The sequence below is a fragment of the Desmodus rotundus genome, chromosome 1 (assembly GCF_022682495.2).
Source record: "Desmodus rotundus isolate HL8 chromosome 1, HLdesRot8A.1, whole genome shotgun sequence".
In the NCBI taxonomy this organism is placed as follows: Eukaryota; Metazoa; Chordata; class Mammalia; order Chiroptera; family Phyllostomidae; genus Desmodus; species Desmodus rotundus.
Window position 1 is genome coordinate 146,247,184 of NC_071387.1, and position 26,479 is coordinate 146,273,662.

Below are 26,479 nucleotides of genomic sequence, written 5' to 3' on the forward strand. Positions count from 1 at the left end.
ATTTCCTTTGCCAGATTGGGGAAGTTCTCCTTCATTATTTGTTCAAATAAGTTTTCGATTTGTTGCTTTTCCTGTTCTTCTGGTATCCCTATGATTAGGATGTTGGAACGTTTAAAGATGTCCTGGAGGTTCCTAAGCCTCTCCTCATTTTTTTTTTTTTTTTGAATTCTTGTCTCTTCATTCTTTTCTGGTTGAATGTTTCTTTTTTCCTTCTGGTCCACACCATTGATTTGAGTCCCAGTTTCCTTCCCGTCACTGTTGGTTCCCTGTACATTTTCCTTCATTTCACTCAGCATAGCTTTCATTTTTTCATCTAATTTGTGACCAAATTCAACTAATTCTGTGAGCATCCTGATTACCAGTGTTTTGAACTGTGCATCTGATAGGTTGGCTATCTCTTCATCGGTTAGTTGTATTTTTTCTGGAGCTTTGATCTGTTCTTTCATTTGGGCCATTTTTTTTTTTGTATTCGGGTGCCTGAGCCATGAAAGGTTAAGTGCCTAAGGCACTGCTGAAAGGACCAATGCGCCTGACTGTCTCAGAACGTGCAGGTAACAGTGCTGGAAGAACTTATCCCTGTGTTAAAAGTCTACCTGCATCCACACAACTGCAGTTCCTTGGAAAGAAGCATGTTCTCAGTGGAAGGGAGCACTGCTCTTTTTCAAGGAAAGGGATCTTCAACCTAGTATTTTTTACCCAGCCAAATTATCAAGTGTGAGCATAAAGTAGAGATGTTATCAGATGTACAATATCTCAACAGGTTATAAGAAACATGATATTTAATATAGGATAGAGGTGTGGGAACCACACGATGCTAGTGAAAGGACAATGTAAGATAATAGATGTGTATTAGGTGTGAATGACAACCATGTGAGATTGGTACAGATCAGAAGGCACAAGGATGGTCTTCAAAATGAAACTGATCCATCTGAATTTACATTTTGAGAAAAAAATTTAGCAAACTAGTGGAAGGCTGAATTAGTGACAAATACAAAGAAAACAATGCAAAGGCAATCACAAGACCTTTATTAATTGTGGGGAGAACAAAGGATTGTGCAGTAAAGGAAAAATAGTCATAGCTTACCACATGGCTTAGTTGTGGATTGCATTTACAGTCATAGTAATGTGAAGTTGATAACACTGTGGTTATCAACTGGGAGTGGTTTTGCTTTCCTTAATATCTGGAGTTGTTTTTGGTTGTCACAGCTTGGTGGGAGTGCTATTGATAGCTAATAGATAGAGGCTAGGGATGCCACTGAACATCCTGTAGTACAGAGGACAGCTCGTTTCAACATAAAAATATCTTCTTCAGAATGTCAATTGTGCTGAAGTTGACAAACTAACAAAACTATCATAAAATTTTATTGGGAGGATGGAGAGAGGAGAAGTGTGTGTAGAATGTGAGTGGAAATAGTTACTTCCTCATCTTCCATTATAGAAATAGAAAATGAAACAATAAACTGAAAAATAAGAAATAGCACACAGGTTGTTTTTGTTTTTAACATCGAGGTAAGTAATTTAAATCAGATAAAACAAAGCTAGTTTTTGCAATGCTGTTTTTCATATACATGTGTGCACCACCTCGTGGCCGGCCTGAGACTTGGGCAGTGGTCTATCTTGTCTTATGCAGCTTGGGGTTAAAGTCGAGTTCATAAACAATCTCAAGGGTCCATTTTCTTTAATTTTTTCTCCTCTGCTATTTCCTTGGTACTTACCAATTCCTTGGGTCTTCCCTATTCATTCCTATGTCCAAAAAGACACTGTGCCACATACTTAATGTGTCTCTCCCCATGTCTGGGACCCAGTGACTGGAGGATAAAAGAAGAAAAGCAGTGGAGGTTTACTCTCTTGGGGCCATGCAGCTCTTGCCATCTGAGATGAAGATTCCTGTCCCTCAGTTTTAGACTCTGAGGGTCCCTGTTACAGCCCCTTTTGCTGTCACCTTTGTGATCATAGTTACATTGCTTTGGGGGCTGGAACCTGAGAGAATGGAGGAAAAAAGGGGGAAATTTCCCCTACTGTCTGCAAGCGTTAGGACACCCTTTTAGACTCCTTTCTTAGTCCTTGAGGCAGAACTAGAGGGCTTCTGGAGTTCTCTGCTGGTGTCCTCCAACCTCTAATCCAGCCAAGAGATACTAGAGGGGGGAAAATGGTAAATTCACTTTGAATATTGGCACTTTTCTCTAATCTTCCTGTTAATATTTACTTTTCACAGTTCTCAAATAGCTGCTCCATGCGTTTTGTCCAGGTTTTTTTAGCTGCATTTTCTGAGAGGGACAAAGTGGAATGTGCTTGCTCCATATTATAAGAAATAGGAACCTATGTAAACATTTAAGAGATAAATTATAACTATTGGTATATCACCATCAATATATGTCAGATAATTTGCTAGACTATGGGAACAAAAACATGCAATGGTGTTGTACATTATCCTAGTGTGCTAATTTGGAGGGGTTTGTGGACAAGGGTAAAAATGAGATAATTGCAGTAATGGAGTGGGAGTCAGAGAGAGTGTATAATCTTAGAGTGATACAAAAGGTTGTGCAGGAGCTCAGTGACCAGATCTCAACTGTAGAAGAGTTCAGATTTTATACTTAGATAATGCCATCAGGATTGCACATTACACATTTTGTTCTTAGTGTGTGTGCAATTGAAGAACCATTTCCACATAGTTTTTTCATACCGAAATATAGATTATTATACATACTTATCCTATCATTTACTTACTACTTTCCTTATCAGAATGTTACATTATTTTTATAATTTAAAAGTATTTTTTGAAATTTGATTTGAAACTTGGAACCGGCCAAGAACATTTAAGCATCACCAGTAGTGAATAATGTAAGTAATCTAACCGGGCGATAATGTTTTTTTGTGGGGGGGAGTACTACTGGTTTTAATTTTAAAAAATGACTCTAAAAAACCAATGGATTTCTTTTATATAGTTCAATCTGTTTTCTAAGTTCACTAGAATAAAGGAATATCAAAAATACTGTGCAGTGGGCCCTGGCTGGCCTTTCTCAATTCGTTGGACATTGTCCGTCAAACTGAAAGGTCGCTGGTTCGATTCCCAGTCAGGGCACAAGTCTTGGTTGAGGGTTTGGTCCCCAGGCAGGGCGCATATGGAGGGCAACTAGTTGATGTTTCTCCTTCCTGGTGATGGTTCTCTCCCTTCCCCTCTAGAATAAAAAAGAAAAATACTGTGCAGTGGAAGAAGCAATTTGTGGTTGCTTAATGAATGCTATAAATCACAATCACTTAGATTTATAAATTCTGAGTTGTTTGGTGCACAAACGGGTTCATTATCTTTTTTTAAAAAAAAGATTTTATTTATTTATTTTTAGAGAGAGGGATAGGGAGGGAGAAAGAGATGGAGAGAAACATTAATGTGTGAGAGGAACAGCGATCTGTTGCCTCTCGCACACTTGGGGCTGGTCTGCAACCCAGGTATGTGCCCTGACTGGGAATTGAACCAGCAACCTTTTGCTTTGCGGGACAGTGCTCAACCAACTGAGCCATTCAGGTCAGGACCAAGGTTCATTATCTTAATCAAATATATACATATAATATACTCTATAAAATAAATCTGTCCTCTTCCCCGAATGTACTTGGAAAAGATAATTTAGGATTTTTGAAAGTGAGTATATACAAAAGTTAGTTTGAACTCAGATCCTGCAGATAAGGCTCTTTGGGAAGTTTATAGTTTATGAATGAGAAACTATTGATTTCTTCAATATTTAAAAAAAATACTTTAAATGTGAAGATTCAGCAGCTGTCAGCTTTCCTGTTTGATTTCATGAATATATTTGCATATATTTTAGAATATGTTACCAGACGTGGGGGAAATAATAGTGAAAGTTGTCTTATTCACCTTTCAGTTCATTGTTAGTGAGCGCTTAAGTTTATTTCTGTATTTGTGGACAGAGGGTAAATGGCCTCTTAAAAAAAAATTTGAGATTCTTTTATTTTTTGTTTCTTTTCCCAGACTCATCTTCTCTGTAGTAATTTCCCCAAATTTTAATTTCCCTTTTGTGATCAGCATTGTGCTCTTGGTCCCTTTTCTCTGGGGTTGGGTCAGGGATGAAGCAATTAAGTAGGTAAAATAAATTGTTATGGTTTGTAAATAATTTGTATTTGTTTTTGTTTTGGACAGCCGATTTATTTTGCATATTCCCAGCGAGGAAAGAGACAATGCTATCCGAGTGTGTTTTCAGATTGAACTTGCCCATTGGTTTTACTTGGATTTCTACATGCAGAACACACCAGGATTACCTCAGTGTGGGATAAGAGACTTTGCTAAAGCTGATATCCTTTTTATTACTGTAATGGTTGTTTTTCATTCTTGTTAGTAAAATATTTTAGCACAAATTTCCTTTTGTTTGTCCCTGAGATTTATTATCTATTTGATAAAACATACTTGATTTCTAAAAATTGTCAAATACAAATAGTAGACACAATTCAATAGTATTCTTGTTTTTATATAGAGGACCCTTGAAATGTACACTAATGACTAGAATTAAATTTGATTTTCTTTTTTTTTTTCTTCCAGAGATAGCTAACCTATTTCTAGAATTTTTAATTTCCTTCCTGCTGTTTGATTTAACTAGATGATCTTAATGAGATTACTACTTTTATGGGATAGAAATTCTTAAATAATTATTGAATACTTAGCTGTGTTCAAAGTGGTGTTTTTGGTATTCTGGCAAATAACAAAGAAGTCCTTGCCTTTAAAGAAGCTTTCCCCCCATTACCTATAAGATAGAAAAGCTTATAATTTATTAGTTATAAAATATTTACATGAATATTTAAGGTTTTAAAGGAAGCTATGTCACAAGGCAAAGATTTGGTGAATTGCTAATGATTCTGATATTAAATATGTTTAGAATTTTGAAAAGAGATGGAAAGATTTTAAATAAATTCATATTTTTAAGGGAATTTAGGATTTTTAAAATAGGACTGGGGAATATGTTCCAGGTAACAAAAATGGATTGAGTAAAATCGGAGAGTTGGAACGAAGTAAAGAATACCTTAAATTAATTTGTATTGAGCAGAAGGTTCTTTTGGGGACATAATAGAAGATATGAATGGGAAGTATGTAGAGGGATTTGGGGTTCTTAAATCTTGAGTCAAAGTGGTTTGATTTTTTTTTTATTCTGTAGGTCATTGTTTTTAACTGTAAGTCATGTGTTCAAATGGAATTGTACCCCACAAGTTCACTGTACCACACTAGAGTTGGAGTAGACATAGGTGACCTAGAATAAGCCCCATGAAATAAGGAACCGTGTAGGGCTCTGCAGAAAATGGATGAACACAGTTTGTTATAGATAACTGTTAACCATAGAAAGTTTTTGAGCAGAGCTAAAGAATATTACTGAGATTACTTGAAAATGGTATTCGGAAAGACTTATTCGGCAGGATAGGTTTAACCATAGGGTGGACTGTTAACATTGCTTGAGCTATGGAGCAATAAGGTCCTGAAACCATAGTAGAGGGACTACAAGGAAAAGACTGAGGAGGCATTTCAATGGAAGGAATGATAAAGCTGTTTTACTGATTAAGAATGAGGAAGTACATGAAGAATCAAAGTGAAATAGAAGTGCTATTGCTGGGTGATAGGTTCTCTGGAGAAATTACAGAAAACTTTGCAGAAGTTATAGAAACATCAAAACAGGCAAATAACAGTGCTTACTCTTCAAGGCATTGTGCAGTGAACAAGGTAGATTCAGTACCTGTCTTCAAGAAGATGAGAGGGAGACAGGAAAGGAATTGATTACGGTGCAGCATGGTTAAGTTAGGACAGGGTAGTAAAGGGCTCAGTAGGAACAGAGGAGAGGAATACTCAACCCAGACTTGGAGCTAGCTAAAAGTTTTCTTCAGAGGGGAAGTGGTTTGTGGGATAAAAATCATGTGAAAAGGTGAAAAAAGTTAATGTCATTGGATTTTAGAGTAAATGGTGTGGGACAAGAGATGGTGCCAGAGTGTGAGGGCTAAAGCAAAGCATGTAAGGCTCTTTATTCATAAGGGTAATAGACTATAGGAAATTTTTAAAGTTCTAAAGTAAAAGACTATAGGAAATTTTTTTTAATTTTTAAAAAATTTTTTGGAAAAAACCTTCAACTTAGAAGTTAAAATAACATTACACTGCACTACTACTACTTTTTAAAAGAGATTTTATTTATTTATTTTTTTTAGAGGAAAAGGGAGGGAAAGAGAGGGATAGAGAAACACTGATGTGAGAAACGACCTGACTGGGGACTAAACATGCAGCCCAGGCATGTGCCCTGACTGGGAATGGAACCATTGACCTCTGTGTTGCAGGACCATGCCCAACCAACTGAGCCACACTGGTCAGGGCCATACCCTTCTCACATACTCACCCATTGTTGATGTTTTGCCATATTTTTTTTTTTTCCCCCCCTTTCCACGGGTGTTTTGAGAGACAGCTCTGGAACAGTGAGAATGAATTGGAGGAAGGCAAATGCTATTTCACTACTTTATAAATTAGAAGTGGAAACCTGTGGTAGAAGAGAATAAAAGAAGTCAAATTTGAATGATATTTAGGAGGTAAAATTAGTGTTAACTTGGATATCCGAGGAGAAATGGGAGAAAGAATCAAGGATGGTACTCAGGTTTTTGGTTTGAGCAGTTGAGTGGTTGGGTGTGCTGTTCCATTTGTAGAAAAATAAAGGAAGGGAAATTTTGTGGGGGAAATGATGGGCTCAGTTATGGACAAGTTGGTTTGTGGTACGTGTGGGATATTGAAGTAGAGAGACTATAGAATAAAAATGATTAGCATGAATTCTGGAGGCAGATACCTTAGGTTAGCATTACTACTCGTCATGCAGCCTTGGGCAAATTGTGGTGCTTTCCTATCTCTATATTTTCTTTTATGTAAATTATTCACGGTTTTAGGATTTTTCTTCAGTAAGCACTGAGCAATGTGGATATAGATTAGGTATCCTGGATTTGTTCCTGGGTTGTGGTTTTGCCAGGGAGCTATATTTAGAGAACAGTGGGGCAAAGGATTTTTGGTTATTACCAGGAGATTGATTAAAGTGATGGACCAGTGATGGACCATGCTGTTTAGGGAAGAAAAATAAAAGTTGGAGGGTGCTAATAAAGAGAAAGGAAAACAGGCAAAGGTTGTTGTAGAATAGCCATATAGTGTGAGTAATTAAAAGAATGCTGTAAAAAATTATGGTCAAGATGTTTTATTTTAATCAAACTGCCAGAATAGTTCTAGTGATGGCAAGGTTCAGAATGTTGCTGTGGAAATTGGTCCTGGAAATGGAATGGATGTGAAGGACAAGGAATATAAGAAACTGAGATAAGTTGTCCATTGGAAAATTAATATCATCTATGGTAATAGTAAGATGATTGCTTATACCTAAAGCAGATTTTTCCTGTTTTTGCAAAAAAAAAAAAAAAAGTTAAAAAAATATTTAAAAAATCACTGAATTGTTAAAAAGAGAAAAATGTATATAATACAAGTGGACATGCTTTAAATTCTTACATTCTTTTTCTAATCCATGTAACCTCCTTTCTTTCTCTTAGAATTACTGTGTAAGGCCCACTACTCCAGATTTAAGACTCGAAATAATTTGGTTTGGGAGTTAAGAAAATCAGACAGTAGTCAAGTAAGAATTTTAGTAAAAATTAGGAATGATAATTAATTATTCCATATGGAGTTTGGAGTATGGTATGTTATGGAGTTTTCAAATTAAATATATTATCTCATTAAGTAAAAATGGCATTTAAAAAATTTCCACTCCCATGTTTGAATTCAGTTGCTTTTATTTACTATTAAGTATGGAGGAGGACTGAAGAGTTGTCAGTGGGGAAAGTGATATCATTTTGGATTGGGTTCTGTTACTTGCTAGTTGTGTGGACTTGAGCCAAGTATGTAACAGGTTCTTTTCAATGTTAATTTCAAGTGTATTGTGAACTGTAGTTGGTTGGTGCATTCAACTCACTCATTTTGTGTGGTTCTGGGGTAGAAAAACAAGGATAAATAAAGTGTAGTTTCCAAAGTTAAATCAGTTGACATACTTTCTCTTGCTAAACCTTTCTTTTTTAAAGAAGTTGTTTAATGCATATAAAAATAAGATAATACTGTTTTTGTGGAGACACTGATGGGCCTTGAAATTATTAGGAATTTGTAGGGAGAAGGAAGAGAAAGAAAAAAAACTGGATAAGTACCTGGTCTCTGAACAATTGGACATTATCTCTATTCCTGGGATATTTTTCTATGTTTTTCTCTATGGTTAAATTTTTAATGGAAAAAAATTCATTTATTTAACATTTATACTATCTGTGATGACTTTAAAACATAAGGGATTTTAGTGAACATTATAGAGCCAGACTTCTATTGGAAAAATAACTTTCAGAATCTCAGCAAGCCCATGTAGAACCATATAGGGCTTCATGAAATGGTTAATGGTTGTGTCCAAACTTTATCCCTTTTTTCCATTCCCAAATGAAGGCATGGAATAATTATATTGAGATTAATCTAATGCCTTTTAATTACAAGGTTGTCATAGATGAGTGACTTATTTGGGCTCTTTGGGGGCCTCTTTAGTTGTTACTGCAACAGTAAAACCAATACAGATTTTTAAATACAAAACTATAGAAGTCATAAAATTTATTGCATAACATGAATTTATTGTGACATTTTTGTTCAAACCAAATAACCAATCACAATATGAATATAATACTGGCTTCTTTGAGAGTGTTTTGACATGCTATAAGTACCAGTTTTTCCACCACCGTTCTTTCCTTTATTTGTTACGAAACCTTTCTACATTATGTTGGGATATAACTTGACCTTTATTCATCATTTGCATATTAGATTTCTTATGTTTTTAGTCCTCAAAGCAGTTAAAATAATACTAGTACCAATATGATCTCTGAAATCAAGTGATAGTACTTGATATATGTGATCATCCAGAATGATGGGAAATATGCATGTTTCCAAATTAACATTAAAATGGAAACAGAATATAGAAATTTTCATAGAGGACTCTTAAGGAACAATACTATAAATAAATAATATTGGGTTGGCCAAAAAGTCCATTTAGTTTTTTCCATATAATGAAGGATACAGTTTTCATTTTCACCAACAACTTTATTGATGTGGATATTTTGAATATGTCACCTGTCTCCCACATGCTATAACGTTGATTGTTCTCAGTTTGGTTGATATCAACTTCAACTGGTGTAACCAACCATGGAGCATTGTCCAGTGAGAAATCTCTAGTACAAAACTTCACAAACTACTTCTGACACATTCAGTCAGTCACAGTACTTTCTCTGTACACTGCACAAATCCTTTTTGCCTTTTAGTTGCGTTTTTACCTTTCTTGAAATACTAAAGCATAATATGCTTAAAATGTTGCGTATTGTCTTCCATTTTTAATATTAAAATGGCTACACTGAAATTCACCAATTTTGATTCACCAAGTTTTTTTTTTTTTTTAATGCATGATATGACAGCTGTCACAATACAATCTAACAATTGTTTTGAATGAAGTTAAAGACAACTAAGTGCTACTAGAGCCATCTTACGGAAAAAACCAAATGAACTTTTTTGGCCAACCCAATCATTTTCCCCTCACTTTTCATAGTAACAGTGTTACAGTGATGAGGCATTTGATGGCATGGAGTATTGGAAGCCTGAGCATATGAAGGGTGGGGCAAAAGTGGATTTACAGTCATTGGTATGGAAAATTGCAATAATAAATAATAATACAAGAATAAACTTTGTGTTCTGTGTACTTACAACTGTAAACCTACTTTTGCCCTACCCTGTACTTTACAGGTTTAGGTTTCTTTCCTTTCTTAATTATTTTACTCTGCCTAGTTTTTGGGAGGGAACATGCCCAGTTTCTTTTGGAATAGGCTGTATTTACCATAATACCCAGATTTATTTTTCTCTATAATCCTTAGTAAATCTTTATCTTAAAACATTTTTAATTGTAAAAGCAATACATGTACATGGTAAAGATACAATGTGTAGAGTGGTATACTTCATTCCTAGTTCTCCCTCTCACAGTTAACCACTTTAACTTGTTATGACAGTTTCTAGCTCTAATCAATATGTGTACTGTATTTGTTTCTTGATATTTATTATAGTATCTGTTGACTCCTGATATGATGAATTTGATCCACTTAATGAGATATATTTGAGGTGTTCACATGGTCCTGCATTTATTTGTGTTTAACTTAGGGATCCAGGACTATGAGTATCCAAAGCTTACTTAATTAGTGTCTAGACTAAATGCAGGAGTTAGCAATGATGTGTTCAAGAGAAAGCAAATGTGAAAAAACAAAAGCAAGAGGATTAAATTTAAGTGAAGTGAAAATTTGAGTAATTTCATAGGAAATACACAGTTGATTAAAATAGGTCTCTTTCTGTAGATAAGTGCTCTCAAGCTATATTAAGGAAGCAAGTAATTTCCTTAACACTATGTATACTCTTCAGTCATTGCCCATTTTTGCTGCCTCAAGGTGAAGATGTGGAAAAAGTTTTGGATGAATGGAAGGAGTATAAAATGGGAGTACCAACATATGGTGCAATTATTCTTGATGAGACACTTGAAAATGTGAGTGTAATGAAAATGAAATGTTTTTAGTAAACTGGTAACCAAATATGTTATTTCTATAAATGTTCTAAATTGGGGTTATAAAATATACTAGATTTTTAGTGCTAAAAGGCCACATTTTGCAAGTTTTGTCTGCATTCTGTGTCTTAATATTTTATACTTGTTATATATAAGAAGTGCCCCTTAATTTTTGAAGAAATACTTTAAAATGGGCAGAATGCCTTTTTTTACACTGATAGTATATTCAGACTCATGGAAGATAATTAAACCAAGTACTGTATCAAATTATTGGTGACAAGTTACCTGAAATAAGGAGAAAAAACACCTGTTACTTTTAGAAAGGATATGGGAAAGCAAGACAAGTTTTATTTTGATCTCTGCTTGTTTTGTAGGTACTACTGGTTCAGGGGTACCTAGCAAAATCAGGCTGGGGATTTCCAAAAGGAAAAGTAAATAAAGAAGAAGCTCCTCATGATTGTGCTGCTAGAGAGGTGAGTTACAACTGTTGCTGCTGCTACTTCTTTTTAAATCCTCACACAGCTCATGCTTAATTGAATTTAGATAGAGAGGGAGAGAGGGTGAAAAACATCCATGTGAGAGAGAGACATCAATCGAAACAGTGACTAGTTGCCTGTCAAAACATGCCATGTCTGGGGACTGAACCTGCAACCTAGGCATGTGCCCTGACTGGGAATCAAACCCGCAACCTTTCCATTTACAGGATGATTCTTCAACCAACTGAGCCACAGTGACCAGGGCATAACTGTTACTTCTTTTGTTCACATCTGTTTCTCATTTATTCTTCCCTTATTTGTTTTTATTTTCTTTCATTGTCTATTTTTTACTGTATTGTCTCTTTAATTCTTTTGTCTGGGGGAGAGAGGATGATGTCTTCTCCACCTTTCCTTTTATAATTGGATTTGCAATCAGTAAAACATTTTGGTTATTAACAACCCTTGTTTTATGTTTATAGTCTTGGCTCCCATACAAGGAATAATTTGAGCTTTTCTAAGAAGTTGACATTTGTTGCTCAAAACCACTCTAGCTTCCCACTACCAATAGAATGAAGTTTAGTTCTTTAAGTATTGAAACTCCTCCATTTACCCCAACACAAAACTTAGCCTTCCTGTGTTTATCTTTATTTGCCGTCAGAAGGATTTATTCCTTGTCTCTTGAATTTGACTGGTTTGTCTCAGCCTTTAAACTTTGCTCATGTTATTTCCCTACCTGGAGAGTTCTATCTTTTTCCTGACTTTTCAAATCCTATCTAGGTCTCTTTCTAGACCCAGCTCAATTTATCCTTTTTTTTTTTTTTTTTTTTTTTGAAAGACTGTCACCAACTAGCTCTGTACATAGGGATTGAGTTTCTCATTTGTGAGATGAAGTTTAGAGTGGATAATTTCTAAAGCTTATTTCTACTTAAAATTCTATTTTTAAATATAACCAGTGAGCCCTATGCCACAGTAATCTCTGAACTATAATAGCAGTTACTGTCTATCATTTGTTTGGCATTGATTATATAGTACTTTGTGATAGATTGTGGACTTTGTTCTTATTTATCAACTCCTTATCATTCATCATTATTATCCTTTTTGAATCAGTATTTTCCTGCAGCAGTGTTCACATCGTGGTTTAAGTTTGGGTGTAATTATTGAGATAAAATAGTTAAATTTTTAATAAACCACTAGTGATTATCATAAAAATTGTTAGTGGTTATTTACTTTGGAGTAGAATGTGACAAAGATGCTGCATTTTAAATTCAGTATGGAACAGCTTATTTAAGCAAGTATTTAAAACAGCTTGTAAACAAAGCCATTATATACAGTCAGTGGAAGTTTATGTATACCCTTAAAATTGAAAGCTGTTACGGGAGCAGGTGAGGTATTGCCACATTCTTTAATAGCTTTCCCTTTTGTTTCTGTAGATGCGTGTGTGTGTTAATGTGCTTTTTCAGTTGACTCTGACTCCTGGTGACACTTTGAATGAGTGATGTCCACAATGTCTTGTCCTCAGCAGCCCTGGTCAGCTCCTATAGACTAAGGCAAATGGCTTCTCTTATGGAGTCCGTCCATCTCATGTTTGGTCTTCTCTTTTCCTGCCCTTCTCTTCCTAGCATTACTGCTTTTCCTAAGAAATCCTGGCTTCTCATGATGGCAGGAGATGAAATGGAACAGTTGTAAAGTCTTCCCTTTTATGTCCTTAAACTCTGGAGTTGTCTTCTAAAGAAGGACAAAATAGGAACCATAGATAGCATCCTACATACAGGAATTGATCTGTAGTCCTGTACATGAAGTTAGACTTGTCCTATGGCAGAGACAGTTGTCCAGGTTCAGACAAACATTGCATTAACTGGAATAACAAATTTAGGCTAATTGGAGTGAGATCAGTTGTCTCTGTAATTGGATCTTATTGGGGGAGCTCTGAGGGAACTAGATACCTACATTTGCAAAACTGAGGTACCTGGACCCTAGGGGTCTATCTACATCTATCTAGAACCCTGTCTCTGAGTCAGGATGATGCAGAAGTAGGATATTTGGGTTGAGAGAGAGAGGCAGTTAACCTGTGAACTGAGGCACCCACTTTTCAGTTTGTTTATTTTATTTGTCCTCTGCTGTGGGATACTAACATAAATGGTTGTCCTGTTCATGTGGTGTTAATTTCAGTAATGACTATAAATTACCAAAATTTGTAACAAATAAAATTTATTCTTAGGACATGGGGAGTCAGAGAATGGATTGTGGATGATAGGATCTAGAGAGTCTTATGGGGAGGGGTCCAACCATCATGGCAGATTATCTCCATTTTATAGGTGAAGAGCTGAAACAGCAGTTTATGACCATGTCCAAGGTCACACAGTAAGGAGCAGAACAGGGCTGTAAAACCTTGGAGTTGGGCTCTGGGGTCAGTGTTCTTAACTACTACAATTTAGGCAGTCAAGGAATATTTGTTAAAAAGGTGAGTATTTCTAAATACACCCAGATGACGGTGGAAGGAATTTGTAATTTCTAAGTGTATCTGTGTTCTAATAAAATTTACGTTTCTGATTTGGATCAGTATGAAATTTTTTTGTTTGTTTCTGTTTTAGAGTTTTTGTCCTGCTCTGAGGAACCATAGTCCTTTCAGTTCAGGGAAAAAATTTTCCCTTCGATAGTAAGAATTGATCCTAACTTCTAACTTTTCCGAACTAAGTAACATCCTCTTTTACGTTAATAAAGGACCTTATCAGAAAAGGCTTGGCTTTAATTTATATAAATTTTGGATTAGAATTTTTAAAGGCAAGTCTTTCGACTTTTAGTTTTGATATTTAAATGACTACCTTTGTCACAAAGATAAAAGTTTTGGTATTAAGGTGTAGAGTATTGCTTGCTGTATTAGTCTACTCAGGTTGCCATAACAAAATACCACAAACTGGGTGACTTAAAGAACAGAAATTTATTTCTCATTCTGGAGGCTGGGAAGTCAAAGCGCAAGGTGCCTGCTGATGGATTCCTGGTGACAGCCCTCATTCTGGCTTGCAGGTGTCAGCCTTCTCACTGTGCTCATGTGGTGTCTCCTGGCTTCCTGTGTGAGTGCAGAGAGTGAGCATACTTGTTTCTCTTCCTTTTCTTATAAGAGTATTAGCTCTATTAATCCCACCCTTATGACCTCTTTTAACCTTTATCCCCTCCTCACAAGCCATGTCTCCAAATACAGTCACTTTGTGAGTTAGGGCTTCACCATACGAATTTTGGAGGGACACAGTTCAGTCCATAGCAGTTGCCATTTTTTGAGTGATGAAAGTATTCAGCTAGTTCTGGAGTTGCAGTACGTCATTCTGCTGCTTGGTGGTGCTGCAGTATAATAAAAGCAGCACTGTTTGAGAGGAGGAACCACCAGTATTAAGTCTTAGTTGAAAACTAGATTGTTATTTCATACTTTATGGGAGTTTATGGTAATATCACATTGTACCTTTTAATTTTCACATTATTAACATACAAGGAAAGGTTTTGTCCTAATTGTGAGCAGCATTTGTTAGACTTAACTGATGTCTTAAGAACTCTTTCTCTTGCTTTTAAGTTATGCTGTTTTACCGTGGATGATTACCTTTATATTTGGTTGCTAATATTGTAATTTGGTTATTATAGATTTTTATTTTGGTTTATTATAGTTATATCAGTGTTATTATTTCCCTGTAGATGACCATCCAGAGGTGTTTTGTTATGCTATAGCAGATTTGACACATCCCGTAAGAGCTGCCTTTGTGGGCTGAGCTGAAAGAAGCAGGGGCAAGCAGCCTTCTTGGGGAGAAGGTTTGAATGATTGTCAGTAGAAAGCTAAGGTCCATCTTAACTAGTAATTCCCAGCCTTCTCTTTGACTTTGTGGTTTACCTTTGTTAATTGGGTTATTTCTGATCATTTTTATTCAGGGGGGTAGATTTAGGACAAAAATGAAAAATGTTTTCTAGATATTGTTGAAAGGCTATGTTAGGATGACCTCACTATATTTTTGTTGTCAGTTGTAGTGAAACATATTAGCTGTTCTTGAGAATAGACAAGGGATACTTGGCAGTTAACTTGTAGTTTCAAAATTTCATATTGTTGCTTATTATTTGACATAACTATATTTTATTGTAATGAACCTAACTGCGTTTGTATGATTTTATCTTCATAGAATTTGTACAAAGGAACTATTGGTTGGCATTTTCTACCTCTTCCTGTAGACTTAAAGGAAATATAGGTAGAGGATTTCATTATTTGTCTATGCTGGTGCTCTTTGGGTAGCACATTTTTAAATTTAGGGATTTTTATCAGATACTATTAGAGAGCTTAATGCTATTCCATATGCCAGGCACATTAACTAGGTATTACAGTACAGGAATGGATTTGATTCACAGAAGGTGTTTGTATTAAAATTTTTATCGTTGGTTTTTGTACATGCGAGTTACTAAAAGTTTTTCCTGGTAAATACTTAATGAGAGTGAAAACCTAATTTTAGAAGCAAATCAGTCTTATCACTTCTAGAATTGAGAGTTTATGTCTCTTTATTATATTTGTTCTAGTTTTGATTGCACAGGGTTTGAAGCTGCCTGTGTCAGCATTGATGACCTTTTCATTTTGCGTCATGTTGTTTCACTTCTGCTCATATGATTTTTCAACTATAGCCATTCCCATCTGTCTAAATGGAGTGCTTTTTTCTTTTTATCTCTGGCAAACTCCTATTCATCTTTAAGTCCTAACCCCAGTGGATCCAGCAGAATAGGAATGCTGTCCATGACAGCCTTCCAAAGGTGACCACCCCAGTTCCCACCTCACCTCTACCTGGGGCTTAGTTAGGCTTCCTGATTCTGTGCTTCCACAGCATACAACTACCTCTAGGCACATTTATTTATATTACAATTATTTTATTTTTAAAAAGATTTTATTTATTTCTTTTTACAGAGAGGGAAGGGAGAGAGAAAGAGAGGGAGAGAAACATCAGTGTGTGGTTGCCTCTCACATGCCCCCCCCCCAACTGGGGACCTGGCCGGCAACCCAGGCATGTGCCCTGACTGAGAATCGAACTGGTGACCTCTTGGTTACAGGCCAGCACTCAATCCACCAAGCCACACCAGCCAGGTCCACAATTATTTTTAAGCCTGCCTCCTTAAAGAGTAGTGCTTGCTTTATTCATTTTTGAAGTCATTGACTAGGATAGTACCTGTCATTTGTTAAGCTCACACTATGTATTGTTGTATTTTAAAAGAACTAAATATCAATTACATGTGATTCCTAAACAAATTGCATTAGTAGTGAGATAATTGCAAGAATGGAGAAAGAAAATAGAATACAAAGAAGAGATTCACCCATTAATATTTTGCCATGTTTGCTTTGTTAATTTTGTTATATGTGTGCTATTATTTTATTACATTTTATTATTATAATACAAGTTATAATTATATTATTTTAATACACTATTAAATAATATTAAATGCAAATAAATATTTAATTAATTTAGTTAAATATTAAATTTCTAACAATAAATAAAATTATTATTTATTATTAAATAATAAGGGGGAAATCTTGGAGGGGATTTTAATTATCATTGCTGAATAACTTTGGAGTACATTGTAAACACAATGTTCCTTAACCCCTTACTGCTTCTTCAAAGTATATTCTACTGAATATGTTACCTCAGTTGTCCCAATTTTTCCCCCTTTGCTTCCCCTCCATCCAGTACCCCCTTCCCTCCAGCAAACCCCCAACCCCTTAGTTCATATCCTTGGGTTGTGCATATAAGTTCTTCAGCTTCTCTGTTTCCTATACTGTTCTTAACATCCCCCTATCTATTTTGTACTAATTATGCTTTTTAATCCCTGCATCTTTTCCCCCATTCTCCACCTTTCCCCTGCCAGCTGATAACCCTCCAAATGATCTCCATACCTATGAATCTGTTCCTGTTCTGTGTTGTTTGCTTAGTTTCTTTTTTTTTTTAAATTCAGTTGCTGATAGTTGTGAATTTGTTACCTTCTTAATGTTCATAGTTTTGATCTTCTTTTTCTTAAATAAGTCCTTTTAACATTTTATTTAATAATGGCTTGGTGATGATGAACTCCTTCAGCTTTACCTTGTCTGGGAAGCACTTTATCTGCCCTTCCACTCTAAATGATAGCTTTGCTGGATAGAGTAATCTAGGTTGTAGGCCCTTGCCTTTCATGACTTGGAATATTTCTTTCCAGCTCCTTCTTGCCTGCAAAGTTTCTTTTGAGAAATCAGCTGACAGTCTTATGGGAGCTCATTTGTAGGCAACTCTCTGCTTTTCTCTTGCTGCTTTTAAGATTCCCTCTTTATCTTTAACCTTGGGCATTTTAATTATGACATGTCTTGGTGTGTCTGTCTTTGGGTCCAAATTGTTTGCGACTGTGCTTCCTGGACTTGTATGTCTATTTCCTTCACCAAATTAGGGAGTATTTCTTTCATTATTTTTTCAAATAATTTTTCAATTTCTTGCTGTTCCTGTTCTCCTTCTGGCATCCCTATGATTCAGATGTTGGCACGTTGGGAGATGTCAGAGTCTTCTCATGCTGTTCTCGTGTTTTTGAATTCTAGTTTCTTCTTTCTGTCCTGGTTGAATGTTTATTTCTTCCTTATGTTCCAAATCATTGTTTTGAATCCCGGCTTCCTTCCCTTCACTGTTGGTTTCCTATAGATTTTCCTTTATTTCACTTAGTGTAACCTTCATTTCTTCCTTTATATTGTTGCCGTACTCCAGTGAGTTCTTTGAGCATTCTGATCACCAGTGTTTTGAACTCTGCATCTGATAGGTTGGCTATGTCTGTTTCATTTAGTTCTTTCTGTGAGGTTTTGTTCTGTTCTTTCATTTGTGCCATATTTCTTTGTCTCCTCAATTTGGCAGCCTCCCTGTGGTGGTTTCTGTGTATTAGGTAGAGCTGTTTTGACTTCCTGTGTTAGTAGTGTGGCTTATTATAGAAAAAGCTTCTGTAAATTATGTGGGGTGGAGCCTTAGGTAATTGCCAGGGTGGGGCAACCTGCTTCACTGCTTTGTGGGTCTGTGTGGGGGGAGGGCTTGGGGAGGGGACTGTGCTGTTGCCTGGCTTCTGAAGGTTTGCCTGGCACTCGCCGTGTTTCCATTCACTTCACTCACTCCCTGTGTGCTACTTGCACCCTTCTAACTGTTTCCCTGGTGCTGAATCCCAGAGTGGCTGGGCTTCTGTATATTTTAACATTGTTTCAGGGGAGTTTCCTGAAAATGTTGGCAGTTCCTTCTGCTGCTCCAAACCCCGCTGTTTTTACACCCTGAAGTTATGGGAATTTATCTTCCCCGTGCTGTAATCCTGGGCTGTGTGGTCTGGCCTGGGGGTGGGATTATTTGCTTCTAAGGTATCTCCAGATTTTTATCTACCACACAAGAATGTGGGACTGTCTAGGCCCCTTCTGCTGCAGCTGCAGCCTCTCCTCGCCACAGCTCCTCTCCTCGCCACACCTTGTCTCCTTGCCTCTTGGCCCATCTCTGCAACTCTGCACCTTCTGCCTGTCTGGATGAATGTGGCTTCTTTAAATCCTTGGTTGTTGGACATCCACACAGCTCGCTTTTCGGATGGTTCTGAGTGTTACTTGTTTTGAGATTTAGTTGTAATTCTTTTTGTGGTTGTGAAAGGAGGCTAAGTATGTCTACCTACACCTCCATCTTGATCCAAAGTCTGCATGGAAATTTTAAGAACTAGGAAGTTATCTTAGGTAATTATGTAAGATACCAACTGGAAGTTACCAACTGTAATTATCAAATTCAGGAATGTAACATTGATAGGTGCTGTTATCTAATAGAGGGGTCGTATTTAGATTTATTAATTGCTCTGTTGTAGTTTTTGCAGCAGTTTCTACCCCCTCCCTCAGTCAGTATCCTGTTCAGGCTCATGCAGTGTACAATTTACAACACAAAGGTGTAACGTAAAGGCAACAGACTCTGCTCATAAAAAATTTAGATTATGCAGTTTACTTTTAACATTGTTTATGATTATTACACAGACGTGACTAGATATGTATAGTTATTTCTGATTATAAGGTATTTTTTAAAGAGAATAACTGTAAAAAAAGTATTAAGAACCATATATGGTATGGCAATAGTAGGTTTACAGTTGTGAGTACATAAAACAGTTTATTCTTGTATTATTTATTGTTATATTATTTTCCATATGAACAACTGTAAACCTACTCTTGCCCCACCCTGTATAGAAATTATTTATAAAACTTTTTTTGGTTGGATAAAACCTGAAGTACACTAATCTTAACAGATTATCATTTTTGTATTAGTATACCTTTGAAACCCACTATCCCAATCAAGATATGGAGGATTTCTAGCACCTTATAAGATTATTTCCTTCCTCTGCTCAATAAATACCTATTATTTTCCACATTTCCTATAGGAAACCAAAAGCTTAGCATACTTACGTATATACAGAAATTGTGATGGAAATGAGTTAGGTGTCATGGAGGAACTTAAATTGGAAGTCACAGACTACGCATGCCTGAGAGAAGTATCCATGGTTCCCTTATTGAGGAAGGTAGGAAGATGTACCTGAACTGACAAGATAAAGAGGAAGGAGACATAAAAAATGGGTAGAAAGAGCTCCTCCACACCTGTACCTTGTAAGAGATTCAGGTCTGTGCATGTGCTTTAATGTCTCCCTACTGATTGATTAGGAGGTGCCAGAAATAGAGGAAAGGGGAGACACTCCAGCACAAAAGATCCACAGTAATTTTTAGCCACTGAATGTGGAGTTTCCATGCTTTCTCCTATAGCAGCACTCTCCCCAAATCTCCACATGTTCAACAACCTGGAAGCTGTCTTGGGTTTTTGTGGAGGCTTCATGACAGGCATAGTCGATTAAATCATTGGCCATTGGCGAATGAGCTCAGCCTCAGCCTTTCTCCCCTTTCTGGAGGGTTCCAATCCTCTGTTCACTTGGTTGGTTCTCCTGATAACCAGTCTCCATCATTCCCTGCGTAAAAAATGACTTCATTAACATAACAAGATAGCTGTGATGCTCTTATCATGTAGGAAATATGTACTAGAAAGGGGGAAGAAGACCAAATAAATATTTATTTCTTATTGTAAGTCAGTGTCACACATCTTCCTTCATTGAATAAATGAAGATACTTACGCTCAGATATGTGAAGAGGTTTTTCCATAGTTGAACAGTTGAGTAGAGACAAAGCTAGAACTAGACCCTGGAATTCTGATTTCCTGCCTATTGTTTTCATGCCTTTAATTGCCTGGATATTTCTGAATTTTTGCCTTTGAAATAAGCAAATTTTAATGAACTGGAGGTCTGACAACAAAAATTAAAAATCATTCAAATTTATTATTTCCAGGTCTTTGAAGAAACTGGTTTTGATATCAAAGATTATATTTGTAAGGATGATTACATTGAACTTCGAATCAATGACCAGCTTGCTCGTTTGTACATCATTCCAGGAATTCCAAAAGATACAAAATTTAACCCAAAAACCAGAAGAGAAATTCGGGTATGTACTTGAAAGTACTTTGAGGTTGCTGGACAGTAAGTATCCCAGTTGCATGAAATAGGAAATTGCTTTTAGAAGCTCCTTGATAATAATTAACTAAATGAATTATTTTCATCTTGTGTTTCAGAACATTGAATGGTTCTCCATAGAGAAATTGCCCTGTCATAGAAATGATATGACCCCAAAATCCAAACTTGGTTTGGCTCCTAACAAATTTTTTATGGCTATTCCCTTTATCAGGTATATTCATATTTCTTGAAATAAAAATCTAACCTTTATAATTTTGATACTCATCTTCTTCATAAGGCCAAGTTTTAGAAGTGAATTCTTAATGTTTCCATAGACCATTAAGGGACTGGCTTTCTCGAAGATTTGGAGATTCCTCAGACAGTGACAATGGATTTTCCTCGGCTGGTAGCACACCAGCTAAACCCACTGTGGAAAAATTGAGGTAAAGAAATATATTCATAGGCTTCTGACTTTCTGATCGTTTTTAGTTTTTAATACAGTTGTATTTTGCTTGTAAAGTTTGCAGAGGTGTTGGATTCCTTTATAGGTACTATTTCGTTACTAGTTTCACAGATAGAAGGTTTTCTTTTCTTTTTTTCTTTTTTTTATTAAGGGTTTTTTAATTAGATGAAAAAGGTTATTTTGAATTGGGAAGGAGGATACCAACACTTTATGGATAAATAGAAGAGGAGGAAAGGAGGAATCTTCTGTGTTTATACTGTTACTTCTCTGTTCTCTTTTTCTACTGTAGAGATAATTGTGTTTCTGAAGATAGTTGAATGGAGGATATATTTAGGTCTGTTTGTGTAGGGGAAACAAAGGATGCCGATGTAAAATTTGTTCAGAAGGAACTGTGAAGACTTACATGGGCTTTATTTCCCTAGAATATAAGAGTGACTATTACATGGATATAAACCACAAAGGGCATTTTCTTGTTTCAAACTTAATAGGATCTGAATCATAATTACAGAGTAGGCTGAGTAAGTAATTTTGTTCAAAAAGCACATATATTTGTAATCAGCTTGTTAGAACTTTGTCTGTGTTAGATTAAGAGAGTTGCTTTTTACATTTTCTTTAATTTAGGTGTTCTGTTTTTATCCCCGAGCTTCAAAAATTAAACAATAGAAGTAAACTACATCTACAGTGAATATTTTTTAAAAACATAGAGAATATACCATTTTAGTTGGGATTTATGAAGACAGGAGCTTGGATTAAATGTCATTTCTGCCTTTCAGAATTTATGATTATGACCACCAAGTTATACACCACTAGATATGAGTGAAACTGTTGGAAAGAAGTAGACAAGGATGCAGCCAGTTTTGAAAAGTTACAAAGATACTACTAGAAAGTTATGAAATAGTGTTTAAAAAAATTATTTGTTCATGTTTGAGAAAATCTCTCTGCTATCGTGTGCTATGACACCCATATCTTTTAGTCTTAGGGTTTGTTGTCTTGGGGAGTAGAATAAGGAAAAAGTATACCAACTTCTTTAACCAAATTTCAGGTTTCTTAGGAGGGTAGTATGTGTTTTTAGTGTATAGATTAATGTCTGTGATGATGTGTTGAAGTAACTGAATCTTGTCTAAAGAAAGAATAGAGATGCTAAAATTTTATTGTAATTTTTAAGTGAGAAAGGGGAAGAGTTCTGAAATATTCAGAAACAATCTTATCTAATACAGTTCTTGGGATTAGTGACTGGATTGTATTATACATGTAAGTAGTACTATAGAACGGAATTTCTTTATTACAAACTATTACATGAGTATAATCTTTTATAGTCAAATTCTTTTGAATAAGAATTTGTAACTGGATATTTGATTTGCTCATCCATTGTCTTGGGCCCCTTAATGTTTTGCTTTAGAGTATAGCTTAATTTTTCATATCCTCTTCCAACATGGATGGGGTCCATAAGTGACCTGTATAGAATCGAGTTCTATACTTTAAACATCCCAGTAAGAGTATCAATGCTCTTATCCTATTAAGAAGGAAAGTCTACTTATATTTGTTTGTTTCAACTAAATTTATGCAGTTTTCTTCATGTTTTTAAAAGTATGATCACTTACAGGGAGGAGGTGGAAAGGATAGTTTAGAAAAAGTTGGGGTTAAAAATAATAGGTTATTAATTTATTGAAGAAATATTGAATACCAGACATTCTTCTCCATGCTGGAGATAGTAGACAAAGCAGACTTACATTCCAGTAGGGGGAGATAGACAATAAATAAGAAAGTAAAATTTGCAGTCTGTAAGATAAGCCACGGTGTTAGAAACTGCAAGTGAAAATTTTCTGATCTGATTTTTATTTTTTGAATCTTGGTGTAGTCGAACTAAATTCCGCCACAGTCAGCAGTTATTTCCTGAAGGTTCTCCAGGTGACCAGTGGGTAAAACACAGGCAACCACTGCAGCAAAAGCAATATAATAATCATTCTGAAACATCTGACCTTTTAAAAGCAAAGGTGAGTGATATTATACATGTAAAGATTTTCATAATTTTAGATCATTTGACTTGGAATTACATCTGAATTGAGGAATTGTAAATTTAGTAGTTATAGAGCTCTGCATTGTTGATGAAAGACTCTTGTGTTCCTGACCTGTGATTTGAAGCAGGGCTGAGACTCTTTAACTTTCACAGCTTTGCTATAAATCTAGCATAGTAACAGGTATTAACATCTAACTTTGGTATATATGCTACCAGTGAAAGGTTCATTGCTGTGTTGTATTCTAGTGTATGATTGATTATACAACAACTTATTTATCCAGTCAACTCTTGTTTTTAAGTTTTTCATTTTTCAGTTATTGTGGGCATACAATATAATATTAGTTTCAGGTGTCCAACAGTGATTATACATTTAAGTAACTTACAAAGTGATCACCCTGATAAATCTGGTACCCATATAACACCGTATGTAGTTACAATAGTATTGAGCATATTCCCTATGCTGTAGTTTATAGATCTGTGACTATTTTGTAACTGCAAATCTATACTTTTTTTTTTAAGATTTTAAAAAATTGTTATTCTATTACAGTTGACCCACTTTTCCCCCCTTTGCCCTCCTGTGCGCATCACAACCTCCCACTCCCTGTATTCTTAATTCCTTTACCTTTTCCCCCCAGCACTCCGCCACCCCTCTCATCTGGCCGCTATCAGTTTATTCTCTGTATTTGTGATTTTGTTTTCCTTTTGTTTACTTTTTAAAATACATCACATAAAAGCAAAATTGTGTGGTATTTGTCTTTCTCTGTCTGACTTCACATAGCATAATACCCCTCTAGGTTCATCCATGTTGTCACAAATGGTAAGATTTTATTCTCTTTTAAGGCTAAGTAATAGTTCATTATATATACGTACCACCTCTTCTTTATTTGTTTATTGGTGGACACTGAGGTTGCTTCCATATCTTGACTGTTGTTAATAATGCTGCAATGAATATATCTTATTTTATTTTTATTTTTTAAATTTAATCTTTATTTTTTTTTCATTACATATATCTTTATAAATTAGTGTTTTGGATTTCTTCAGATAAATATCCATAAATGGGTCATCAGGTAGTTCTGTTTTTAATTTTTTGAGGAACCTCTATACCCATTTTGCCATAGTTGCTGCACTAATTTGCAGTGTCACCCACAGTGCACAAGGGTTCCCTTTTCTCCATATATTCTCTCCAACACTTGTTGCTAATAGCCATTCTGGCAGGTGTGAGGTGATAATTCATTGCAGTTTTAATTTGCATTTCTCTGATGATTACTGATGTTGAGCATCTTTTCATAATGTCTTTTGGCCATCTGTATGTCCTTTTTGGAGAAATGTCTATTCAGGTTCTCTGCCCATTTTTTTATCAGATTATTTTGATGTTAAGTTCTATGAGATTTTTATATGTTTTTTAAATTTTTTTAAGTATTTTTTTATTGATTATGCTATTACAGTTTTCCCAATTTTTTCCCCCTTTATTCCGCTTGGAGGTTTTACCCCCCCAACCCTCCAGCATTCCCTCCCCCCTTAGTTCATGTCCATGGGTTGTACATATAAGTTCTTTGAGAGTTCTCTGTTTCTTACACCATTTTTGACTTCTCCCCATCTATTTAATGCCTACCAATTATGCTGCTTCTTCCCTGTACCTTCCCCCGCATTCCTCCCTTCCCGGTCCCCACTGAAATACCTCTATGTGATGTCCATTTCTCTGATTCTGTTCCTGTTCTATTTGTTTGCTTAGTTTTTGTTTTCATTATTTTTCTTTTCTTTTAGGTTCATTTGTAGATAGTTGTGAGTTTGTTGTCATTTTACTGTTCATAGCTTTGATCTTTTTCTTAGATAAGTCCCTTTAACATTTCATATAATAAGGGCTTGGTGATGGTGAACTCCTTTAACTTGACCTTATCTGGGAAGCGCTTTATCTGCCCTTCCATTCTAAATCATAGCTTTGCTGGATAGAGTGGTCTTGGATGTAGGTCCTTGCCTTTCATGACTTCAAATACTTCTTTCCAGCCCCTTCTTGCCTGCACAGTTTCTTTTGAAGAAATCAGCTGATAGTCTTATGGGAACTCCCTTGTAGATAACTCCTTTTCTCTTGCTGCTTCTAAGATTCTCTCTTTATCTTTAATCTTGGGTAACTTAATGATGATGTACCTTGGTCTGTTCCTCTTTGAGTCCAACTTCTTTGGGACTCTTTGGGCTTCCTGGGTTTTCTGGAAGTCTCTTTCCTTTGCCAGATTGGGGAAGTTCTCTTTCATTATTTGTTCAAATAAGTTTTCAATTTCTTGCTGTTTTTCTCCTTCTGGCACCCCTGTAATTCGGATATTGGAACGTTTCAGGTTGTCCAAGAGGTTTGTAAGACTCTCTTCACTTTTTTAAATTCTTCTCTCTCCATTCTGTTTCTGTTGGATGTTTATTTTTTCCTTTGGTTCCAAATTGTTGCTTTGAGTCCTGGTTTCCTTCCTGTCACTGTTGGTTCCCTGAATATTTTGCTGTATTTTATTTTGGGTATCTTTCATTTGTTTTCTCATTTTTTGACCAAGCTCAATCAGTTCTGTGAGCATTTTGATTACCAAAATTTGTCAGATTAATTGATCATATAGGCCTGGGTTTATTTCTGTATTTTGTTCATTGAGTTTTGTGTCTGTTTTTATGGCAGTACAGTGCTGTTTTGATTACAGTATCCTTATCATACTGTTTTATATTTGGTAGCATGATACCTCCAATTTTGTTCTTTATCAAGATTGCTTTGGTTATTCGGTATCTTTTGTGGTTCCGTATAAATATTTGGATTATTTGTTGTAGTTCTGTGAAAAATACCATCGGTATTTTGATAGGGATTGCATTGAATCAGTTGATTGCTGTGGGTAGTGTGGACATTTTAATGATGTTAATTATTCCTGTTCATGAGCATGGTATATGCTTCCATTTATTTGTATCTTCAATTTCTTTCTTCTGTGACTTAAAATTTTCTGGGTACACGTTTTTTACCACCTTGGTTAAATTTATTTCTAGGTATTTTATTTTATTTTATTTTTGGTGCAGTTGCAAATGGGAGTTTTAAATTTTCTTTTTCTAATAGTTTATTATGGGTATATAAAAATGAAGCCTATTTCTGAATATTAATTTTGTATCCTGCTACTTTATTGTTGATTTATCAATTCTAGTTTTTTGGTGGACTCTTAAGCGTTCTTTATATCATGTCATACTCAAATAATGACAGTTTTACTTCTTCCTTTACAATTTGGGATAGCTTTTATTTATTTTTTCTTGTCTGATTGCTATGGCAAAGACTTTTAATACTATGATAAAGAGGAGTGAGGTGAAAGTGCACATCCCTGTCTTGTTCTTCATTTCAAGGGAAACGCTTTTAGCTTAACCATTGACTATGATGTCA

The 26,479-nt window shown here is 35.6% G+C and overlaps 1 protein-coding gene across 1 annotated transcript in view; it reads left to right on the top strand.

The window, feature by feature from the left end:
* The window catches only part of DCP2 (decapping mRNA 2), a 50,639-nt gene that overhangs the window by 9,789 nt on the left and 14,371 nt on the right, over positions 1 to 26,479 (top strand). Inside the window, exons 2-8 of the mRNA XM_024563257.4 lie at positions 4,154 to 4,305; positions 10,474 to 10,601; positions 10,994 to 11,092; positions 20,451 to 20,603; positions 20,731 to 20,843; positions 20,947 to 21,054; positions 22,933 to 23,068. Of these exons, the coding sequence (XP_024419025.1) occupies positions 4,154 to 4,305; positions 10,474 to 10,601; positions 10,994 to 11,092; positions 20,451 to 20,603; positions 20,731 to 20,843; positions 20,947 to 21,054; positions 22,933 to 23,068 (889 nt within the window). The remainder of the gene's footprint in view (positions 1 to 4,153; positions 4,306 to 10,473; positions 10,602 to 10,993; positions 11,093 to 20,450; positions 20,604 to 20,730; positions 20,844 to 20,946; positions 21,055 to 22,932; positions 23,069 to 26,479) is intronic.